Below are 17,369 nucleotides of genomic sequence, written 5' to 3'. Positions count from 1 at the left end.
CTTTAAGCTTCGCCATTGTCGGTCCACAGCTCTAATGAAAAAGAAGAATGGGAAGTATTATATTTAGGTTTATTCAAGGAATAATTTTGACATCTAACCTTCTGAAAAATAAAATAGTCCTTACTAGGTTATCAACGCTAGAAACCGGTTTAAAATTTCACAATGCTTAAAAATATGCATGTTATTATAATGTAAGTGTAAATTCTCAGAAATCGTTATCAATAATTATTTATAAACAAACACCGGTAAAATAATAAGTTGACCACGGACTCCCGCTAAGAAAGGGTCGGGTGAGAGGCAAGGATAATGGCCGGGCGCCCCGTTGAGTTGGGTCACAAATCCTAGGACGAGAGTAAACCGGGCAACTCACCCCCAAAAAAGAGCTCCGTACCGAGAGGTTTAAAATGCTCTTATGCTACTCGTAGCGCGGTAAAGTTTTGCTTTCGTAGTCTCCGGCAGGAAAGGGTTAAAATTCGTTCGCCGAGGTTCAAGTCCAAATAACTAGATATTCATGTGATGGATGGAAAAATTCTCCTCCACTTAGTAACTTTTCCTTACCATTTAGCTGACTCTCCAAATGTGTAAACATTGAATCAGGACGTCAGTTGCAGAATGATCGGAAGTAGAATTGTAATGAAAAATATAAATAATTTTAAAGCGTTATGTTTTATAAAAAAACTTTCTAGTCACTCGCCTCTGATATTATTTGATTCCACAAGAGTAAATATTTATTGCTAAAGTTTAAAGAGTACATATAACCAGGGGGAAAGGAATGCCCCAGAGAAGGACCCGCGAACAAAATGGCACAGGTTTGGAATGCCCTTCTTTATTCATGCCTTGTTATTTTCTCTCCACAATTTTTAATTTCTTTTTAAAAGACTTCACCCACGTAGAACTTGCTGTGAAGGAAAAAGTTGGGGATATATGCTGTTTGGCCGCCGAGAGTGCCCACTCCTGTAAAGTCCTCGTCGTCACCGATTCGCCCCTCTGCCTTGCTTCCACGAATCGATCGGTCACCCATTCATCAATCATTCGCAGTTTTTCGAGGCGTGTGCCTCCACTTTCTATGTCTTTCTCCCACTTTTGAAGCATCCCTTTGGGCTTCAAGAGCACCGAACCTTGATTTCGTAGGGTGGCGAGGCTCCAGTTGGGATGCTCCCTAGCCAAGTTGACGACTTTGATTTTCACCCCCAGAGGCACCTCCTTGTACTTCCCTCTCTTTAACCTCGGCACATATTCGCTCCCCTCCCTTTGTGATGCATCAGAGCTGAGGGCCATGGTCCCACCGGAATCCTCTGACGTTTGTTCATTGGCAGAACTAATACCTTCCGCTTCACCTTCTCCATTCACGAAAAGGTCATCAGTTCGCATTTGATCAAGCGAGGGAAATGTTTGCGTGTACGTGCCGAGTTGTCCAGGGAATGTTCCACCGAGGAAAGAATTTTTATCACCAAGTGCAGTCACTAAAGCATCAGTTGCCAATGGGTCTGACGCTTCTCTTGAAATTATAGCTGGATCTGGTGTGCACGGTACGGAATAAGTACCTTCACCAAGGTGTTCATCACTCTCCTCTTTCACATTACACTGGAAGAGAATGTTGGGTGTCAATCAATGATGGCAAGATAATTATGATAATAACTCCTATAAATAATAATCATATTATTGGAACCTACTCCTTCATCTGAGAGCAATGAGACTAGCCGGAAGCAGGCACTCATGAGATTTATGACTTTTTGCTCAAACTCCAGAAAATTTAAGTTCAACTTCAGCAGTATTTTATGATTTTCTCCATCATTTATTAGTAATCTAAATACATCCATGCCTCGCTTAGCGCAAGGGATGAGTTCCTTGGGGTCTTTGCGCTAATCGAATTTATGCGTTGCACGAGAGCATTTTAACATTGGGAAGATAGGGAGGGATGCATTCTCGGTAGAATAGCTGTTGGGCAACAAATTCCCTATAATCCATGTGTATTCGTATTAGTAGCCGTAGAAAACCTATTTAAATAAGCATTTATAGGTTTAAGTATCTTTCAAAATAGTTGGCACGCACTGAAAGACGTTTTTGTCCTTAAAAAATTCGTAAATCTTTTGAAATTCTCTCCTTTCGTGAGGATGGGCTAAAATCTAGGAACAAATTCATGCTAGGGATTCGTAATGCATTGCTGGCAGTCGAAGAATATTCAAAGAAGCCTAAAAACCATTCTTGTGTCGCCCAGGCCCATATTCTGCTCATCTAAATGACAGGAAAATGCTACTACTCACAACATTTCATTGCTCGCGGAGTTTGTGAATGATAAATCATAACTGACTTTAATTTGAAGTCCCACGAGGCATTTGCACAAACCAGCAATGTGAAATGGTCTTTAAATGCCTAGAAACCTGACCCAGGGTATTCTTCCCTGAAAATGAATGCAAAATATTGTATTCTCTTCTAACGCAATCTCGTCTCTTCAACATAAAAAAGACTAGTTGAAGGGGAATGGAGCCACTCCCAATCACAGCTTATAGTTCATTAGAAAATGTTGCGGCGACTGTGCCATCAGCAATTGCAGATTCACCAGATATTGCTGCACTTAAACACCAGGTCGCGGTTTAAATTCTGTAAACTCCCGGAGCTTCCACTTAATTTCTCGGAGCTAACACCACCCTAATCTTCTTTAATAGATTCATTTAAAGCCACAGCTTTTGTACAAATAACTGCCAGAGATAGAGGAACATCATTTGACCGTTTATGATAAATCCAGGAGATCAGAAGTCTTGCCGTTTTTTCAAAGCAATGAATTGTGTCATTTTCTACTGAACCCCGCTCCCCAAAAAAATTTCTGGAACCCCCTTACCCAGAAATTCCTCCGAAATCCTCCTAACTTATGTTTACTGAAGAACTTAACGCGAAAAGTCCTAATCGGTTTTTCACGCAAAGGCCCTTCCTCTTAAAGATTCAGAGGCTGTCTCCGAGCTCTGCCCTCCGAACTCTACTCTTCGAACCTGCGATCCGAACTGCTATTCGAACCAGCCAGCCATACCTGAAGAGCAAGACTTAAACCCCAAGGATGGTGGACGAATACCTGCATCTGGAAACCCAGGGGAGGTTAGTGCTAAGGTATATACTGCATTTTGGAGTGAGAATTACTTAATTCTTCACCAATCATTACTCACTCTCCCTCCAAGATCTCATCCTACTATGTCCTTTCCCTCCTTGATTCCTGATATCCAATGGTTGCCGTGAATGTCTATCACGCCAACCTACTAGTTGTTACCAGAAGAAGAAGTGAGGAGAAGGGCCTCAGGTGTACGCTCTTCCTCCAACCCCCTGCTTGGACGACGAGTAATGTTGAGATCTGTGCTGCCAACAAGGGCCTCCTGGAGTGGACATTGGATTGTAGGCTTAGTTTTCCTCCTCCACCCCCTGCGACGACATTCAGCCTCCCCTCCATTCTTGGCCTGGCCTCTCTCCCACCTGCCTGCTGCGTGGTCACTACGTCCGAAAAAAGACGGCGATTCTCAATCAGTTGCCGGTGCTGGCACACTAACATTTGTACTTAGTTTTTTGTATTGCTTAAGGTTCATTTCTTTGAGCTATTTAGTGATAAATGGTTATTGTTGAAATTGTTCTTATATTTATTATCCACACTTTTATATGCTCTTCAATTGAACTATACTTGTAATTTAGATAAAGTTGTTTCTCTTGTGGATACTTCTCTTGTTTTTTGTGGAGTTTTTCTCTCTCCTACTCAGTGTCAGACGAAAGGAGTTCCCTATGTCTGGGCTTACGTTGTGCTTTGCCAAGATTCGACGACGTGATGCCACAGAACTTTGCGTACTCGTTGAGTGCTAGGCCGAGGTCACTGACGTTTTCATTCCGTCCTTATTCAGAATGATAGCACGGACTCGATGTGGTGAGCTTACACTTGTGTGTAATATCGCTATGACGTTCTTCATTTCCAAGCGCACTTTCAATTTTTCCCCGAGGTTTATGCATTTTCTTGATAACTTCTATATTATTCTATACCCAATCCTATTTTTACCATGGCTCACTTGGTTTTTACTGTGTATATCAATCTCTATGACATTCACCTACTACTGCTGAACAATTGTCACACTGTATTCCTGCGATGCAGAGGGCATATGAATACTGGGAAGGAATGTAGCCAATGTGTATGAGACTCATTGTCAGTCTCGGACCTTTTTACGATTTGATTGTGTTGATGCTCTTCATATGCAACACAGCCTCTGCTCCGTTTCACCCCTGCGAATGCCAATGACCTTGAGGGCTTAAGGGTGGACCCTTCAGCTGGAACTCAGTTCGCCTGATAGCCAATGACAGACACAGTGACATCTTAAACCATATTCCTTAAAAAAAACTTTTTCCACTGTCTCTAAACTTAATTAATGATCAGAATTAACAAAAGTCAATCTTTTAAGGAGTCGAGATAAATTGCTTCAGTAGGTCGGCTATCTCAACCGCATGACAAGGAGGTAATTTTTTTGCCCATTGCACAGTAATGGATTTCGACGAATATATTAACAAAGAATATGAGTTGAGGCAAGCAGTACTAATAATATGCATAAAATGAGAGAAATATTTTGTGTACTTAGTGAAAGTTCACATATTATCAACACAGGGTTTAGGTTATTTGATCAGGCTAAGCAGTGTTTCCCCCCCGAACGAACTTGTGATATATCGAAATTGTGCTAAGCGAGGCATGGGTGTAAATATTTATGTCCAACGCCTACCTACATTCCACTATACCTAACAATACCATTAAAAAATCAACAGATTTTAGCATGAAATTATAATTTTGTAATTTGGACATACATATGTACTTTGTAATTCGCAAAGAATATGACTCTGAGGAGCCACTTTTGTATTTTTATTTTTTCTTATTTCTTGGATTTCAACAAGGGACTACCATGCACAGATTTTGAGTTGTTAATGGACATTACTTCAACACATTTTCCATGATATTGCCGTCTGCAGTGATGACTAAAAACAACACGTGAGTTCAAGTACTATTCTTTTAGTTTTCTTTCCTTCTTCTCAGGGAAAAATTTCTGCTAAGTAAAGCCATTGGAACTGTCGCCTAACTGCTTTTTAACCAACGATTTTTATGTGCTTTTGAACTGATATGGAATTGAAACACGGTACACAGCAGTTCATGACGTCATACCATCCAACCATGTCAGCAACTCATTTGCACACCTTTTTCACTCATATGCAGGGGTGCCGACTTACAAAAACTATTGGGGGGGCCCAAACCGGAAATCTTGCCCCGGGAAATTTTATAAGTAGTGAGTTTTAAATTTTTTAAGCATTTTAGAAGAGTCAAATGATCAACATTAGAACCCTAATAACTCGAATCTCCATATCTGGGCACCCTGGGGAAAATCGACAATTTTTTTTCTCACACCCATAATGAATTTTTGAGGGGGCTCGGGCCCCCTCAGGCCCCATGGAGTCGGCGCCACTGCTCATATGTAACATATCTTGAACTGCTTTGGATATCCGTTGGAAACTGTTATGGAAGAAATTTTTAACCTTAGGAACTCATTCAGAATTGACACAGGAACTGATTTGTACGGCTCGTTCATCCATTTTGGAACTCATTACACACCATGCAAATTGCTTTATAACCACTTAGTACACCATGCAAATTGCTTTGTAGCAGTTCAAGATGGCTTCTAGAGATCCCTTGAAATTTGTGGTGGTGGTACACTGAGAAACTAGGCCAGGCAATGATGGTGGATTGAAGTGCGGCAGTAACTTCATCTCATCCTAGTGTATAATCACTGCTGCATTAATTGACCCATTGTATTTTCAAAATTAGCCATTAGCGAAGGTCCTTCAAACTTTACCGACTAGACCCTGGTTGTACTCAGTTAACAAAATATGAAGTGAAACCACGTAGTACTTTTCCATAAAAAAACTTATTACACTAGCGTTGACATATTTAGCTGTACTGCAGCATTATCAAGACTAACCAAAGATATTAAGCATGCTAGAATAAATACAAATTTGCACACTCACAAACAAATGAGAATGTGGAGATGGAATGAGGCACAGTTGGGAATTCTTAACTTACTGTTAGTAGAAAAGAAAATATTTCTAATGACCATGTTTTTTCATTCCCTTCTTTGCTCCTTGACCTCCCTCAGCTAATCCTGAAAAAAACCCTCCAAGCACCTGAAAACAGTCACCTTGCCCACCTCCCCTACCTCACCTCAGACCAATGGTCAGTTTAAAATTCCCAACCCTCCCTCCTTCTACCCCTTCCTTTGGTTACCTTTGATAATGCTGCAGCGCAGCAAAACACATCCACTCTAAAGCAATGAATTTTTACGTGGAAAATTGCAAAGTGGTTTCACTGCATATCTCATAAATAATATCCACAAATTACCTGCATCATCCAATTTCAGCAATTTATTCGTTAACAAAATGGATGGAGTGGGAGGTAAGTGGCGTCCACATCGAGAGCTTAACTCAGGTCTTGCGTGGTTCACCTGAATCTTTCAGTGTCCATTTCTGAGTGAAATATCTTCATTCCTGGATATATTTTCTTCAAAACCGCCATGTTAACTATCCGAAATTCCCATGCAAAATGCAAAAAGAGGCCTTTCCATGTATCTGAACTTTTCTCAATACAGTGATATTGAAACAGATTTTCGAAAAAGGGAATTCATTTTGATGAAGTATTTAAATAGAGAACAGAAGATGGACATAAGCCATTGCCCGGGTATTGGGAAGACAATACATCAACCGGTATGTTTCATGAATATAAATCAATGTAAAATGCTACTTAAACCAAAATATTGAAAAACAAAAGCATTGAAAATTTTTTTGCAAAAAATATATTAACGGTAACGGTATAATTTAACGGTATACCGTTAAATTCACCATTTATCTGCAAAATATACTTTGAAAGCATACACATTAATCTTTTTACAATAGTAATCTACTTGGAAATGCTAAAAAATGCCATAACTAACCACGTTTGCCAAGAAGTTGCTATTGAATACCTTATTTTATGCAACCAAGATTCTCGGTATGTCTTGAAGATAACCATGTCACATTTGAAAATGGCCCCAAAAATATGATTTAAGTAAGAAGGAAAATAGAATATTATTATTTAAACTAATTACAGTGAACATGTAGAAGTTCAATTTCCATTGACTGACTTGATTATTCCTTAAACAGCTTATGCATTCCTATATCAAATGTTAGAGAATGTTTGTTCTCTTGAGCAAACTTGACCATGGTAAATCTGCATGTAGAAAAAAATTCCAAAACAAATGACGTTTATAAATAGCATTGAGTCATTCAACAGGAAAATTTTGCAAATGTATGGAAAGCAGTTACACATGAATCTTTTCAGTACACAACAGTAAAAATACAAATGATGACATCTGGAAATATTGTTGAATCGTTTGAAAGGAGTTCCAAATGTGTAGAAATCAGTTCCACAAGAACACACTCTGTACAAAGGGGTTGGAAGAGGGGATTACAAATGAGTTACAAATTTCTTTGTATTTCCTATTTCTTATACAAATGAGTTCCACAGACTTCCATGACAGATTTTGATGTTTCAAAAGGGTTCAAATGCAGTTTGAAAGAAAAAAAAATTCCTTTTGATAAAATGAGGATATGACCACGAGAAAAATTATTTTCATACTTTTTTGTACCTACTACAGGTATCTCTCGCATTATCCTCCAGATATGTTCCCCCAAAATCACCTAATAATCTTATTTTATTTAAAGTGGGATATGTTTTTCATGCCTTGGAATTCACACTTCGTGCATTACAGGATGAATTTTCTGGGGTTTATTTTACCACCATAGGCATCTATACACCAGATAGGTCACAGGCATAGAAATACCAAGCCATTATTATCTTTTGTAGAGCCAATTCCTTCATGAATAAATTGACTTATGCTCTTCCCATGACTATTATTTTTTACAAGTTCCTTGGTTGATATAAAGTACGAAGACTGCTCGAACAAAAAGAGGCCAATCTAGAGACCAAGCCATGATATGGCAAGGACCATTGATTTGACAGAAGACTAGATATGGTTCACTATATGCCAACAAAATGGGAAGAATACCATTTCCAATGGATGATAGGCAATGTTGCAATACTAAGATCGACTTAAATGTAAATATTTTGGAGTGGGTAGACTTTTTGCCATGTATCATACAACTAGCAAAGTTGTAAAACTGAAACCCGTAAAATAAGGTGGTTTCCTATAATTTTCCATTGCCTAAATCAAAAGATTATTACTCCTGGAGCATGCATTTCACACTTTTACATTTTTAAATTACAATATCCATTTTTTGCAATTAAATGAAAAGTGAAAATTTTCAAGCATGCTAAAATGTGGAGGCTATGAAAGCTGGGAAAAGCTGGTGTGACGTCATTCTGGTTCCCACTGTAGCCATGCGAGTGACCTTAGGGTGAGGATATGAGCACCGCTGCAACGCAGGCTGCTAGCAGATAGCAGAGTACCAAGCTAGCAGGTAGCACTTGGCTTAAATAAAATTGCAAATAACATATCAAACAAAGGAAACTTTCCGACCATAGGCAGTTATAATATGTGTTTATTAAGAGATGTTTCCCTGAGCTCTGTGCCTCGTGCATTCACTTGGAATCTCAGACGATATAAAAATCCTATCCACTCATATAGAAACTAGGTCCCTGTGACGTCACGTGTAGTGGCATCGCATGGGGGCCAATCTGGCCTTTTTTAACTGTGGTTAAAATTGACCATTGCCATTCGCCTAAACTGGGATATATAAAACCAAATAATTTGTATATTATGAATACACTAATGGTGGGTAACAAATCGCAATCAATGGCTTTTGTTTTCTTTGATGAAGGAAATTACCCTATTGAGTGACTACCCACAGAAGTTCATACACTTACACCAAACAAAAGCACTTTCACCATGCAATAGACAAGATTATACAAGTGAAGATCTTTCAATTAGGCTTCAATGTGAATGAGAATAAAACTTACCATTATATTCTCTTGGGAACATTGCCAGTCAGGCACAGGAATGTATATTTCAGTCGACTGCACTGAGGATCCAAGTTGTGAAGTGCCTTCATTTGCCCACTGAATGCTTTCTTTTGTCTCAGCAGGAGACCCCAACTTGTCACCATCAGCACCCTCTCCCTGAATTGTCTGTAGAGAAGGAAACAATGACTAAAAACTCTCTTTCTTCACAATCCTCAATATTATTTATTCTGTATAGATACCTTTTCCTCAACTTATACGAAACCAAACTCTACAAACGAGGTACCAAAATGCAAAGAATTTATCAGAGAACATGCGACGGCATATCTTACTTCCTTAATAATGCTTTTTTTTTTTCCTAAAATTGGTTTTTAAATAATTAAAAAAACAACGAAAAAAATCGGTAAATATTCCTGACGTTAACGGTGCATAAAATGATACATTTGTTCATTTGCAACTATAACTTGCATTCTTTAAATAACTTTTATCAAAATGCGGTTGATTCCACATTCAAGTCTCCTGTCGATACGCAAGTACGAGTCATCATGTGCATTTAACAGAGGATAGTGTAATTACTTCCAATGTGGTGTTTAAAGAGGTCCTCCGACCTCAATTTGTATATGAACATTCCAATTAAATTTGTACATAAGACCCTGCCTTTTTTTCTACATTTATCATGCCCTGTGATATATTGCAACATTATTTTCTCCATAATGTAGAGGTTGATACCTACAGTGTACTTAATTCTTTTATTCTTTGGGGAGATGGAATAACACTGAAAAGTAAGGCTGAATAGGTGGGATTTTCTTACCTTCTCAAGTTTGTCATGTGATACAATGCATATGTGAGGCAAGGGAAAAAACAATTTAAAAACTAATTTCAGGATTAACTCTCCCAGTGGATTAGAAATGTAATACTCCAGTTGCCATCAATATGGAAATTGGTGACCACCTGCCGCATACCTATGTATAAGTAATACCATTTTTCCTGTCAGCCCTCCCATTACCAAGCGTACTGGAAGAATGTACTTCTTCAGTGAAAGTGAGGCTTACTTTGTTCAACACAGTTCAGCCAGAACCATTTCACCACCCTTTGAAAGTAAGTTTCATGATTGAAGTGTATTATTTAAATAATTTCATTAAAATGAGTATTTTCATTTATCCTCTAATGCACAGTAAGAGTCTAATGTATGCTGATACCATTCTTTCCATTAACTAAACACTTGAAACATAAGTAAATTCCAGGAAAAGAGCGTCATTTCACAGTTTATGAGCCATTTGGGCTCTTTTACCCTCAGTCGCCACAAGCCAAGTATTGTTCTTAAAAAATTGTATGAACAAGAGCCACATTCACTAAAGCTGCACGTTTGGCCTTAGATTTACCAAGAATTTTTTCAAATACATATATCCTCATAAAGGTATGAATAAACTTACACTTATTATCTTACAGCATGTCTCCAAAATCCCCCTCATGGAGAGGGGAAAAAAGTTAAACCCAATAAACTCATAGTGGCAGACAAATCACCACCATTTTTATTTCACAGTATATTAGAGCACATATTTACCTTCAATTAACAAAAATTGGATGCCTTTTGGTGATAATTCTGCAAATATGAGGTAATGTTTTTGAGGTACTAAAATCAGTTAATTTACAATTGCTGACATTATTTTGGCTAACATAGCAATGCAGGGGGGATAAAAGATATTACTATGGAAACTATGCACTTGGATAGACAAAGTGTCAAAATTTCATTGAAATATATTGATGTGGTTTCTGAGCTATGAATTTTTGCCTTACGGCCTGCACTCTGGAATTTGAATCCCACTACCACCACTTCTGAGGAAACATCTCTAACTTCGGCCCCTCATATCTTGCAAACTATGAGAGTGAAAGAGGAAATATTTTACACGAGTCATTTAATAGGTGATAGTAGTTAGTGACAAAATTTCATTAAAATCTGAGTCAGTGGGTGCCATGCCTGGGTGAACTTACATGGAATGACCCCTGTGGGAATTAATGTCTAAACGTTTAAACGCAAGAATGACCTTGAAAATGTACCCTGGAACTACTCAACTTGCAGGAATGCATGAACAGAAAATAGCACCTGTTCTTATGTTGTTCATGCATTCACACATGTTTTGTTCCGGTCCACAAAAATAAATCATGCCAACAGACATTAACAGGTACGTGTGTATTGTGCAAACAGGCCTTAAAAACAATTACTTTCTACATGCACCAAATTCATCAAACATGTTGCTTTAAAAATTACAACATCATCTAATTCTCGATATCATGGAATTTTATATATTTAAAATGTACCCACACACATGTCTTAAAAAAAATTTTCTGGTTTTTCTATTTTTTAGTTAATTTATTTCATTTTATTTCACAAAAAAAATATAAGCATATTAGGAGAAGAAAAAATCACTTAAAGACGTGTGCAATGAAACTGCATAATTTTCAACTATATCTTAAACCCTATCATAGTTCACTATTTAACAGCATTAGGTAACGGATATATCGGTTGATTACAGATATATCAACCGATATATCCGTTAATTTGAGCAAACTTTACTTCACTCCTCGGAGAATCTAAACGGGTACACAAGCAAGAATATATTATAATGAGGTCATTCCATGTTAAATCAACCAATATTTTGACCAAATGACACCCACCGACTCGGATTTTCGTGAAACTTGCGTTGGTCATATATTCTGGTATAATTAGAGATTGTGCACAATTTAAGACTGCAATTGTCAATTGTTAATGAAATATGAGCAATTAAAATTTGGGTGTGACCCCAAAAGTGCCGCAACGTGCAACACATGGTGATTTTTATTTTCATCCATAACTCCATTCCTGTGGGATGGAAAGGCATGATTTTTTTTCTAAATCTAAGTAGTCCATAATGATCCAACGATCATCATTAAATATTCACTGCATGAAGTAATTCAGCTGCAAAAAATAGTTTACATAAAAATCTCGCTTGTATCATTTTTCATTGTCAGCATCCGAGGGAAAGGCCATACGAATACAGACTCATGGTTCAGTTTAATGTTATCATTAATGTATGAACAAAGATCCTGATGAAAAAAAATCGTGAGTCAGACGTTCCTTTTAGTAAAAAAAATACGCATTCAACGTCATGGGAAAAATGGTTCTTTTTCAAGGCACATAGAAATTACACAATTGAGAGGAGATATAAGGTTATACTCATGATTAAACAATATTGGAGCATGCATTATCTCACTATAGCTTATGCTACTAGCTCTTAGAGAAGAAAACACATAAGCAATCATGTGAATGTACTCCCCCACGTACTGCTAATTTTGTGCTATCTGAACTATACGAGCAGGAGTTATAATAAAAAAACTGCATGATCCATGGTACACTATTACATCCTACAATCATTTTAATCTTTGTCCAAACACCAGATACATTTCATATCCAGATGTATTGACATCAAAGGAATGTATATTATCAAATGTGAAAGGGAACCGTCATCAAAACATTTGAATTGAGAAATTTCTCACATACTTCACCCTTTCAATGTTTCATTTAGTCTTTCCATATCATTGGAAAAATAGGTAATTAACAGCAAAATTATATCTACAATCTTACTAATTGATTTGAAAGTGAGCCTCCTCTTTTTAACTGGCTGGCCATTTTCTAAGATGTCTTAGTGTTTTTCTCAAAGTCTAAATATTTTTTTTGAATGTTGGCCACTTCCTCCCTCAAGAAGTAGTATGACCTCCCAGAGCTTGTAGTTGCAGGAGAATGAAGTACCCACAATATGTGTCCTAGTGGCACACATAAAACATATCTCTCTGGCCAATATTATAATGAAGGTGAGGGCCCTTAAGGTGTCATGATTTTAACTGAAATATCACCTTCTTCATGGTTGAGAGCTTCCACTAGTCTAATGTAACACACTGCTTGCTATAAATACAAGCTGCATATGAACCAACAGCCAAATTATCTGGGAAATCCACTGTTTCAGAACAAAAATCAAATATAGTATTGGAGGCTAAAATTGTACACAATTTCTAATTATACCAGACTGTATGACCATGGCAGGTTTTATGAAAATCGGAGTCGGTGGGTGTCATGGCCTGGTTGATTTGAAAAGGTATGACCTGAGAGGGATATAGCCAAGCAGCTTCATTGAATTTATCAAATAATCATCGACAAATATGAATGAATTATTTCCTTAGTTATGACTGATTGTGCAAACAAATAGTTGCACTTGAGGACGAAACGACTAACGCCATCGCCACCAAAATAACAACGGCAACTTAATTTACACCTCGATAAGGATTCACAGATTCCAATGTACAGGTCATGGAAAATAGAACCTCTTTCACTGTTCCGTCCACCATTTTCAAGGGCCTTTCATATCCCCTAATATTTTTCATTAACAAATGGTACGCTCTGTCAACTTTTGATATCTCATTTGAGAGCATTTTAATTAAAGTTGTATTTACTAGGTTTATGCGGTCGCACAACATTACATTTCTCCACTAGCAACACCGAGTGATTAATCATTTACAATATAAAACTGTCTTTCAAACTGTTGCTGAAACCTGCTCAGTTCAGAAAAATTCTCCCTCGGTTTTTCTCTCCTATCGACCAAAAGTTGCACTTCATATTCTCCGAGAGTAACCATGATCTCGGGTTTCAATGATAAAAAATGACATGTACTAACCCTGAAGTAATTCCTCGACAATCTTCTTCTCAGTTCAGCATCCGATTCAAAACAAATCTTTTTGAAATCAGTGAACTCCTCAAGTTTTTTCAGACATAGTGGACACATTGTCAAGGGTAGACCATCTCCCACAGCAACCTGAGATAGCAATCAACACGGTAGATGTAGAGAAAATTCGCAATTACCTTGGAAGATATGTTTACATCACGTTCAGAAATGAGAACAAAGTTAAAGATAATCGACTACATGTAACTTGCCACTTACTTGTAATCCGATTAAATCAATTAGGGCATCCCTTACAGTTATTCCGCTTCCTACTTTCGAAGAGAATATATTATAACAATGATCATTATTCTTCATACAAAGTCTGCACAGGTGGACTTCAGAAATCCGTTCCGACGAATCCAAGAAATTCTTGGAGGAACTACTCATGTTTTGATTTCAATAACTCATCCAATCTTCAAATCAGTTCCATCGTCAACGAAATCAATTACACAGCAATGGAGACCTAAAAACTCAAAAAGGAAACTACACAAATATCCTTAATGAATGAAAACGAAATAAATGTGGAATGCTCACGGTAAAATACTAATACATTAGACAGTTTATCGTCATCTTGGAAGAAATTACTCCACAGTAGCCCGATAACGTGGTCTATTCAACAACTTACAGATAAATTGATTATATAAGATAACACAAGCAAGGACTTCATGATATCAATGGTTAGTTAGTTTAACTTTATACCGCCAGAGGCACACTAGTACTGAAAGACTTTCCATTCGATAATATAAAAAAGACAGGATAAAAATTTTATATTATTAATTAAATTTTGCTGTCAGAAACGGAATTTTATCGCAAAATAAGCAAACTGTTGAATTTTGTTGTGACGTCCTGCCAGTCGCATAAATAAATACTGAGGGCGCGCCTTCTCCAAATGCACGAATGTTGTTGTTGAGACGTGATATTTAAAATTGCAATTGATAGTATAGTATTTGCTCAGTTGTGAATCGGTATATATTAATTTCTTTTGATTCAGCACCAGCTTCATGGCATTTTGCTAGACTCCACCGAATACGAAAACATAAATTAATTTCATAAAGATCTTATTAGTGCATTGCTAACGTAGTATTTTCAATGACGAATTTATCCGAATGCCATAGGCTCATCAGTTTTTGAGTAAAGTTTTTCGTTTATGTTTGAAATATCCAAAATTTTTTGTAGTTGAATATTTTTAATTTAATGAGGCAAATATATGTTTCAAGTCATCAAAGTTTCGCCTTCCGTCACGATATCAGAATATGGGGCTATTTTTTTAATCAACTTCAAAAGCGGACAGCCTTCGCAGAAATATTCCGAAAAAAAACTTACTTTAATCATGAAACTGAAAATGAAACAAGTTTTGAAATCGGGTAGCCTTCATTTTGCAATCAATAGTGCAATCCGGGCGCCGATAGATTTGTAATCATGAAAGAAGATCATGTTGATGCCTTTCAGTACGCGCCTTGATTTAAGGCCTGCTATTTATGTGATCCTCTAGCGGTAGAAGTGAAAACAAATACTCAGCGAAAGCAAACCAATCTTTGCTTGCATGATATTATAATAACGTTGATTAATACTGAGAACTAGTGATGGGCAAAGTCGATCATTTTAGTGATTCAATCATTTTGACTCGAGTCACATAAGTGATTCAATCAATTGATTCAATCACTATGATCGAAAAGACTCAAATCAAGATTCAATCACTATGATCGAAAAGACTCAAATCAAGATTCAATCACTATGATCGAAAAGACTCAAATGCCCCGTTCACATTACCATCTTTCTTAACCAGCGTAAGATGACGTCAGTACCAACGCGCGTTCACACTCGACCATGGTTAGACCCTGGCGACATCTGATGAGTGGTAGAGTAATTCTAAGTGAAAAATGAATTGACAAGAGCGAATAACTTGTTGGAAGGAAATATAGAATGTGCAGGGAAAAGTTCATGTGTTAATTGCAATGATATTGATGATGAATTTAAACATATGTGCATATTATGAGCTGCTTATGAATTAAAAATTGCATTCCAGCGTCGACAATCATTGTTCCTTGCTACGTAGAAGGTAATTCAAATGTGTTCGTCCAACTAATCATTTCATCCATAGTGTGGCTTGCATTCTTCTACTGCTCTATTTAATACGAATGAAAGCGAATATTACTGATAATTAGGTTGATATCAACAACATATACTACTACTTGCCCTTGATTCGGATGTGTCGACAAATCATTGATGTAGGTGAAGAAAATCGAGGACCTAATCTTGAGACTTGAGCCTCAATTTGAGACACTTGTGATTTGGGATGGAGATACACTTTTCGCTGCATTACATTCTTAGCTATTATTGTTTTCTGACTTTGACAAAGGACATGATCCACTCTGATGCTATACCGTAAATTAAAACTCTTTTACCTCTTCTTCAAATGTGGACGAATAACTTGCAGAATGTGACAATTGTTGAAATCTAACTTATGAAATAAGAGAGAGAACGTGGTAATTTATGCAATATGTGGTATCACCCGACGTTTCTAAATTTATTTTCTATCGTTACATCCGACTAGCCGTTAGCCTGATACTTTATATTGATATGGGAAGAACTTTTGTTCAAGGATGAGCATAAGTGATCTTTTTCAAACTGGGACAAAGAACTCTTACCAAAACATTAAAATCATTGTGACCTTCGTATTTTTATTATGGTAGTTTCGCACATTTTACTTAATTCTAGCAAAATATTAATATAGATTATTCAATCTGTCCGTAACAATACAATACGAGCTAATAGCTAATTCACTACGAACTATAAAGTATATCGCATAAAGCCGATGTCCCACGGTCAAATTTGCGTCAAAATATTTTGGTCAAAATTTTTGTCCAAAAATTTTGATGCAAATATTTTGATACAACTGGACTGGGGGTGTCCCACGATGCATCTCATTTTGATCAAAAACAAACGAAAAACGATATTTATGTAAACAACTAGGAAACTTAAGGAGGTGGAGGATTCTTTCTTTTTTAGCAGGCGAAATTGTCTGAACACCCAGCCGGCACAAACCATCAAATTTCTTTTTGGCAGCTGGATGTCATCCAGATGCAAAGAGTATGAGTGCATCCTTTTATACAGATGCCATCCATATGCCGGTCCACCGCCGAGGGGATGAACCGCCGCACTTAGAGGGATGCCGTGAGGATGAGGATGCACGAAAGTGCTGCCATCTAACGGCGGAAAATTGAACTCGGTCATACTAGTATTCCTATATTGCTTGTCTGGTTCTCTTTATCTCGTGATTGTTTTACACTACTCGGGATAAATCAGAGCACGTTTTATTTCATGAATATAACTTTAATGACTCAGCATAAAACAAGAGGCAGGCGAACACAGGAATACAGGCGTACACAAGACAACATATGAGAACTTCAGTACAACATTGCTATCCATCGGAGTCCAAAACAAACGCAAGAGTTCAAATCCAGGAAAGTAGAGGCCAATGAGTGTGCGAGGGTCGATACCGGGAGATTAGACAAAATTGCTGCAATGGTCAGAATTAAAAAATATCACTATAAAACATACCCAACACAACACTCTATCTACGAGGCTCCAACACGTCGAGATAGGGA

At 37.4% G+C, this 17,369-nt stretch overlaps 1 protein-coding gene across 2 annotated transcripts; it reads right to left on the bottom strand.

The window, feature by feature from the left end:
- Positions 1–529: 529 nt before the first annotated feature.
- LOC124172185 lies at positions 530–14,400 on the bottom strand. Of its 2 annotated transcripts, XM_046551604.1 has the most exons (5): positions 14,312–14,393; positions 13,981–14,224; positions 13,717–13,854; positions 9,011–9,178; positions 530–1,584 (listed from the first exon to the last, which is right to left on the bottom strand). In XM_046551604.1, the coding sequence occupies exons 2-5, from the start codon at positions 14,146–14,148 to the stop codon at positions 841–843; spliced, it is 1,218 nt and encodes a 405-aa protein (XP_046407560.1). In that variant the 5' UTR covers positions 14,149–14,224; positions 14,312–14,393; the 3' UTR covers positions 530–840. The 2 variants fall into 2 exon arrangements, with proteins under 2 accessions (XP_046407560.1, XP_046407559.1); XM_046551603.1 differs by having other exon boundaries at positions 13,981–14,400.
- Between the last annotated feature and the right edge of the window lie 2,969 nt (positions 14,401–17,369).

This window comes from Ischnura elegans, assembly GCF_921293095.1.
Source record: "Ischnura elegans chromosome 13 unlocalized genomic scaffold, ioIscEleg1.1 SUPER_13_unloc_1, whole genome shotgun sequence".
Lineage (NCBI taxonomy): Eukaryota > Metazoa > Arthropoda > Insecta > Odonata > Coenagrionidae > Ischnura > Ischnura elegans.
This window is presented reverse-complemented; position numbering and strand designations above follow the sequence as displayed.